At 41.5% G+C, this 7,380-nt stretch overlaps 1 protein-coding gene across 1 annotated transcript; it reads right to left on the reverse strand.

Annotated features, from left to right (window-relative positions):
• Positions 1–1,424: 1,424 nt before the first annotated feature.
• On the reverse strand, positions 1,425–6,637 carry LOC139465036 (uncharacterized). The gene is made up of 3 exons (XM_071246711.1): positions 6,505–6,637; positions 4,546–4,722; positions 1,425–1,561 (listed from the first exon to the last, which is right to left on the reverse strand). Exons 1-3 carry the CDS (start codon positions 6,635–6,637, stop codon positions 1,425–1,427), a joined length of 447 nt encoding a protein of 148 aa, XP_071102812.1.
• Between the last annotated feature and the right edge of the window lie 743 nt (positions 6,638–7,380).

The following is a 7,380-nucleotide window of genomic DNA, read 5'->3' on the forward strand; positions in this document are numbered from 1 at the left end:
AAATGACTATTGGTTGCATAACTAATTACTTGGTTGAGAGTTATAGGCTAACGCATAGCCTCTGAAAATATATAATTTTGATAGAAACTCATTTTTAATTGAAAAGGAGCCCCGGTAGGATGGGAGATTCAGAGCCTGTGGAAAGCCCCTTGGCTTGCTTACGTTAGGGTTATATCATTACAGTTAGGGCGGTCGGGTAGCCTATTGGTCAAAGCGTTCGCTCGTCACGCTGAAGACCCGGGTTCGATTCCCGATATGGGTACGCAGTGATATTGCTGGAATATTGCTAAAAGCGGCGTAAAACCATACTCACTCACTCACTCATTACAGTTAGGGCTGGGTGGAATGGTAAATAATATGGCTCATGGACTGAGAGACAGATCTGTGGAAAATCTAGCCTTGCTTCAGTTAGGGCTACATCATTACAGTTAGGGCTGGGTGGAATGGTAAATAATATGGCTCATGGACTGAGAGACAGATCTGTGGAAAATCTGGACTTGCTTCAGTTAGGGCTACATCATTACAGTTAGGGCTGGGTGGAATGGTAAATAATATGGCTCATGGACTGAGAGACAGACCTGTGGAAAATCTGGACTTGCTTCATTTGGGGCTACATCATTACAGTTAGGGCTGGGTGGAAGGGAAGATTATGGTTTAGGGACTTTGAGACAGACTAGGAAGGTACAGACAACTATGTATTCAACAGATTGTAAAATTTCGCATAAAACACAATTGTTGATGGGTAGACATCTTATCATTGAAATTCAATATATATTTGTTTAGGCACACATTTCAAACATGATAGGAGTTATTTGATTGTAAATTCATTTATTAATCCAATCTTCATTTAACCAAGTTATATTTATTCAAAATGTATAGAGCCACAGATTACAGAATCAAATTTAACAACAGTCCTTTCAATTGTTATTCTTTTGACCTTGTCATCTTGTTTAAAAAAATCAAAATACGGTAAACTACGGTTATAACGACCTCAAAGGGACCACCCATTATAGTTTGAAATAACCGTAGTTTGTTATAAGCATATATACAGCATATATAAAACACATGGCCAGGGCTAACAGGTAAGTTCGTTATAAGCGTGTTCGTTATAACCGTAGTTTACAGTATAACATTTTTCTCTCTATTAATTATCCGAATGTCCATATGTCCAGTGAATGATGTGTTTTGACAAAAAACAATTCCAGCAATTTTGTGAACAGAATATCTTTGTCATAAATATTGGAAGTCAGTGAATGTTACGCTAACGGGAACATTTAACAAATATGCGTTTAACACCCCAGATGAGCAGTTTAGATTCAGTCTGTAATCTCAGAATCTATGTGGTTTAAGATGTGATCCCACTTAACAGCGCACGCAGTATCCTGGACACTGAACACGGCTGCTTGTTCATCATGGAAGGCCGCCTAAGCATCAAACAAGGCCTCGTTCTGGGGTTGACCCTGTGTCGGTGACGGTTGTCGCATTGACTGCATGGACCGTAACCATTGTAACAGCCACAGGATCCTGAACAGCGATTGACGACTTCCAAACGTGGATGCATCTGAATTTAAATCAATAAGCATTGTTAGAATTATTGTACGACATTCAATGTTTTAAGTGTTTAAATCTTTTAATGTTGGACCGCCTCCGTGGCCTAGTGGTAGAGCGTCCGCCCGGAGAGCGGAAGGTCCGGGGTTCGATCCCCGGCCGCGTCATACCAAAAGCCGTTAACAAATGGTACTTGTTGTTACCCTGTCTGGCGCACGGCATTAAGGGGCTAAAGTTAGTACTGTGTCAGTCAGTCAGTATACTGTGTCTGAGTGGGGTATTCATGTTACACTGCGGCATGGTATGTCAGTGCGCTAGAACTATAAAACAGCATCAGGTCCGGGCTAGTACACACAGACACAGACACACACACACACACACACACACACGTGCAATAAACTTGGACGCGACGTTGATCCCAATTTCACCTCACCTATTTAAGTGTTGTCCATCGTGATATCTATATGCTATATGCTATAAACCGAACAGTTTGGCTTGTAGAAACTGGAATATTTTACATTACGTGATAGAGATGTTATATTTCTCACTCACTCACTCACTCACTCACCCACCCACCCACCCACCCACTCACTCACTCACTCACTCACTCACTCACTCACTTTTTGTGTACTTTGTGGATCGTTGCTCATAATATCTAGCGCTTGAATGTCCATCCTCTTAAATTACCTGCCCTTGATTTGTTATTGAGAAAATACGTTTATATGCATGTAAAAAGTTCTTGGGTGTAAAATCTAGCACAGAAAACGCAAGGGTAAATGTTGAACGCGGAAGGTTTGCCATGTATATCTATAGTTATTTAAAGGTTAATAAATACTGGGTCAAGCTATTAAATATGCCATCTTCAAGATACCCTAAAAAATGGTATAATATGATGCTTCTCTACGACAGCTATGGGAAACAAAATTGGGCATCAAAAGTTAAAAAATGTAATACAAATGTGGATATTGCTATATTTGGTTACAGCAACATGTAGATATGCCACAGCATTTCTTCTCCCGTTTGACACAGACCTTGAAAGATATGTACATCCAAAAATGGCATGGCTCTTTGTCCAGTTCTAGAAAAGCAAATTACTACACTACATTTAAGACTACTATTATACTAGAACCTTATCTATTAAGTGTAAGTTTAGAGCAGCTCTTTCTCGATTTCGTTGTGGCTCACATGATCTACTTATTGAAAAAATGCAGATACGCAGGTATTGCAAGAGAACATAGACTTTGTAGGATTTGTAAAACTGATTGTATTGTAGATGAATATCACTTTTTATGTGTATGTCCAGTGTATAATGATTAAAGAGCAAAATATCTACATATATTAACTATTTCTACCGCAACCCAAACGGAAACAAATTTTGTAAATTAATGACTTGTGATTGTACAGAAACTATGAGAAATTTATCAATGTTCATTATCATGCTATGAAACTAAGAAAATGTATGAATTTGTAACACGCCCCAGACAAGGTACTATGGGCCTTTGGCCTCATCAGTACCATGAATAAGGATTGATTGATTGATTTCCTTAAGCCAATTTGATTGGCTACGCTACTAGGTCTAACGTACCAATTAGAATGCGAGTTACAAACCAGGTATGAACAAGATAGCCGCCAGCCCCACTGATTACGATAGAGTTTGCGAGAAATTCAAAGTTAAAAAAACTGACTGACACGTAAAATAAAACTTTCAAAACTCTTATTGATGGAAAGGATGTGTTCATGTCCATATAAACTGTCGATGGCTTTGGCGAGTTACCTCCCTTACAGTTTTTCTTCATCTCGACGTTTGATTGGTCGGTCAATCTCATTAAAATCAGACCTTAGTTCTCGCTACCGCTAAACAAAGATCTGAGGACATCCCATTACGGGTCACGTCAGATCGACCTTGCGCGAACTTTGACCAAACCCATGGAATGACCAATCAGAAGGAAGCTTCCTCGTGCTTTACGGCACTAATTTCAAATTGGCGACTACGCTTCGAAACACATTTTGACAATTTCTCGATTACAAATTTGAAACATAAACAAAAGAACATTCTGGAATGAATAATAGATGGACTATATTGTATGTATTCAGTCGTTAAACCCGTAACTATGTTTCGGAATACCCCGTGTTAAAGTTTTCGAAATTGCATGATTAGAAATCACATTCCGACTGTCACTTTCATAATTTTGTAAGCGACGCTCTGATTGGTCGGGTGAAAGGTCGTTCTGACGTGAACCCTAATGGGATGTCTTCAGATCTTTGTTTAGCGGTAGCGAGAACTAAGGTCTGATTTTAATGAGATTGATTGGTCGGTAAAACGTTAAGGTGAGGTGAGGGGAAATTGGGTTTAACGTCGCGTCCAAGATTATTGCACTTATAAAGCGACGTGTGTGTACGTGTGTGTGTTTGTGTGGCTGCTTGTACTAGTCCGGACTGACGCCGATTTATAGTGCTAGCTCACTGAGATACCATGCTGCAGTTTAACATGAATACCCCACTCAAACACAGTATACTGACTCCGAGCCGACCAGTCCTTGTTTTAGCCCTTTAATGCCGAGCGCCAGACAGGGTAACAACAAGTACCATATTTTAACGGCTTTTGGTATGACGAGGCCTGGGATCGAAACCCGGACCTTCCGCTTTCCGGGCGGACGCTCTACAACTAGACCACGGAGGCGGTCCTGTAAAACGTTAAAGAAAATCAAGGACAGATTCTTTAAGACCGCGAAAACTTCGTGGACGGGTCAAGGGGTCAGTGTAGGTTTTCCGAGAGGGAGGAAATGAAGTGATGCAAGCCTTTAATACCATTTTGCACGTGTTTGCAAAAAACATAATTACATTGAACGGGATTCGAACCCACGACCAAATATTTCTGGCACGTTTAATGTGCGTCGATTCGATGTGTGAATTGCCTCCCATATGCGTGGGTGCCCGATCTATGATCTTGATTCCAATATTGATGACACACGTGTTGGGATCATCTATTACACCTACCGGTGGGAACACACATCAGCTTGTAGGTAGGGTGGAGGGAGTGGCCCGGGGGACACTGACACACGTAGTTGCCGGTGAAGCCATAGACGGGAATGCATTTGCCGTTGATACAGCCGCGAAACAAACAGTTGGACTTCTGGCCGAATACATTACTTCCGTGGCCTTGACCGACCGAGGCTGAAATTAGAGTCGTTGATTAAATATAAGTGTCAGTCTGATGTATAGACTAATACTAGTCTCAGAAATGAAAACAGTTTTTGTTCAATTGTCTTTTAATATATACGAGTGAGTGAGTTGGGTTGTTTAACGCCGCTTTGAATACCTTTCCAGCGTGGCAGCTAAAAGTTGCAGAAAATGATGCAGGTCATGTGTTATTATCTAATGTAAGCAGTGGTGTGGAAGTTACTATATTTAGATGCCTTGGGAGTCAAGTGTAATCTGAAATCTTCTCGAACAGCTAGACAAATCCAGCATGGTTGGTTGGTTGGTTTGTTGTTTAACGCCGCACTCAACAATATTACAGCTATATGACGGCGGTCTGTATAATAATCTGGACAAGACAATCCAGTGATTGACATCAAGAGCATCGATCCACTCCATTGGGTTCGATTACATGCACTGACCAAGTCAGCGAGCCTGATCACCCGACCCCGTTAGTCGCCTTTTACGACAAAGTGTGGGTTGCTGAAGACCTATTCTACCCCGGAATCTTCACGGGTCTCCAGCATGATACAGAACCTCCTAGTAGGGATTTAGGTGAGGTGAGGGGAAATTGGGTTTAACGTCGCGTCCAAGATTATTGCACTTATATAGCGACGTGAATGTACGTGTATATGTGTGTGTGTGGCTGCTTGTACTAGTCCGGACTGATGCCGATTTATAGTGCTAGCTCACTGAGATACCATGCCCCAGTTTAACATGAATACCCCACTCAGACAAAGTATACTGACTCAGAGCCGACCAGTCCTTGTTTTAGCCCTTTAATGCACACAGCCAGACAGGGTAACAACAAGTACCATCTTTTTGGTATGACGCGGTCGGGGATCGAACCCCGGACCTTCCGCGCGCTCTCCGGGCGGACGCTCTACCACTAGACCACGGAGGCGGTAGTAGGGATTTAGACCATATAAGGGGGCAACTATATAAGTATCAACTATGCCAGGTCACTTAATGCGATAAATATGTTATTTTGTAAAAATAGTAAATATAGGCAAAACGATGAAATATCGCCTTTACAGATATTCATTAACACATTCACTCGTGTCAAAACATTTGTTTCAAAATAATAATCAGGTATTTACTCGTATCTACCCTTCATTCTGTAATTCACATTTTGTAAGGCACTTATTTCAAAGTAAGCATTTTATGACAAAAGCTTCATTAAGTTCCACCATGTTTAAGTGTTCTGTTCTGTTGCCCACAAGTTTGGTTTTCCTTGCCTAAACTTGTTAGCTAGAACTCACCCGACGGCACAGAACTCACCAGCCAAGCTAGAACTCACCCGACGGTATAGTACTCACCAGCCAAGCTAGAACTCACCCGACGGTATAGTACTCACCAGACTAGCTAGAACTCACCCGACGGTACAGAACTCACCAAACTAGCTAGAACTCACCCGACGGTATAGTACTCGCCAGACTAGCTAGAACTCACCCGACGGTACAGAACTCACCAAACTAGCTAGAACTCACCCGACGGTACAAAATTCACCAGACTAGCTCGAACTCACCCGACGGTACAGAACTCACCAAACTACCTAGAACTCACCCGATGGTACAAAATTCACCAGACTAGCTAAAACTCAATCTAATGTATACAACTCACCCGGTTAGCTAGAACTCATCCTACTGTAAAAAAACCTCACACGACTAGCCAGAACTCACTCGACTGTATAGAACTCACCCGACTATCTAGAACGTACCTGAGTGTATAGAACTCACCCGACTATATAGAACTCACCCGGCTGCCCGAACGGTGCCTGTGGTCCCAGCAGCTTCATCAGGTCCAATGCAGTCGGCTGAGACATGAAGAACGCAATACACGGTGTCATCAATACACACAGTCCAACCACAGCATTCATCTTGTGGGACATCACGGAGCCAGGTTCCAGCAGATTATGCAACGCGACCGTTTTCCTCTTCCTATGTTTCTTTCTTTCTTTCCAAATAGGAGTTCAAATAATTGGCAACGTGTCTTATCAGTTCAGTGGATTCAGTCATGCGACGAAATGTTAAAGTTTACAAGGATACAACAGGTGAGATATTGCCCAGGTATGAATCCTGCATATTTCTAATATATCATCTGACGATACAAAGACACACTGGTTGGACGTAGGTTTGTGTAAACGAAAACTTCACTTAACATAAACTTCAAAATATGACTTATTATGACAGAGGTTGCAATTTATAACTCTATTTATGTCAACATGCACATGCATATCATACGAATAGCGGCACATTGACGTCAGACGCCGTCGGCTGTTTATCAGTGTGGGGCAAGTAAAATTCCAGTGTTCTCCGACATCACGCCCCCCGACAAATGTTGAACACGAAACATTATCTGAATCACTTTATCGTCACGTCTATTCACGTTGTAAATATATTAACATGACACTTGAGTAAAAGTCGATTATATAACAACATGCGTGTATATGAATAGCATTTGTTAGTTGGATTAAATGGTTGTACACCTGGTATCCGAAAAAATGTTACAATATATGCTCTTCCAAAAGAGAAACGCGTAGATGGTATGGAAAGAGGCAATCAGTTATGCATGAAAGGCATTTAGAAGTGATACACATGAGGAAGAGAATTTATGGATGTCAACTTCTTTATT

This window comes from Haliotis cracherodii, unplaced genomic scaffold, assembly GCF_022045235.1.
Source record: "Haliotis cracherodii isolate W230 unplaced genomic scaffold, xgHalCrac1.p SCAF_17, whole genome shotgun sequence".
In the NCBI taxonomy this organism is placed as follows: Eukaryota; Metazoa; Mollusca; class Gastropoda; order Lepetellida; family Haliotidae; genus Haliotis; species Haliotis cracherodii.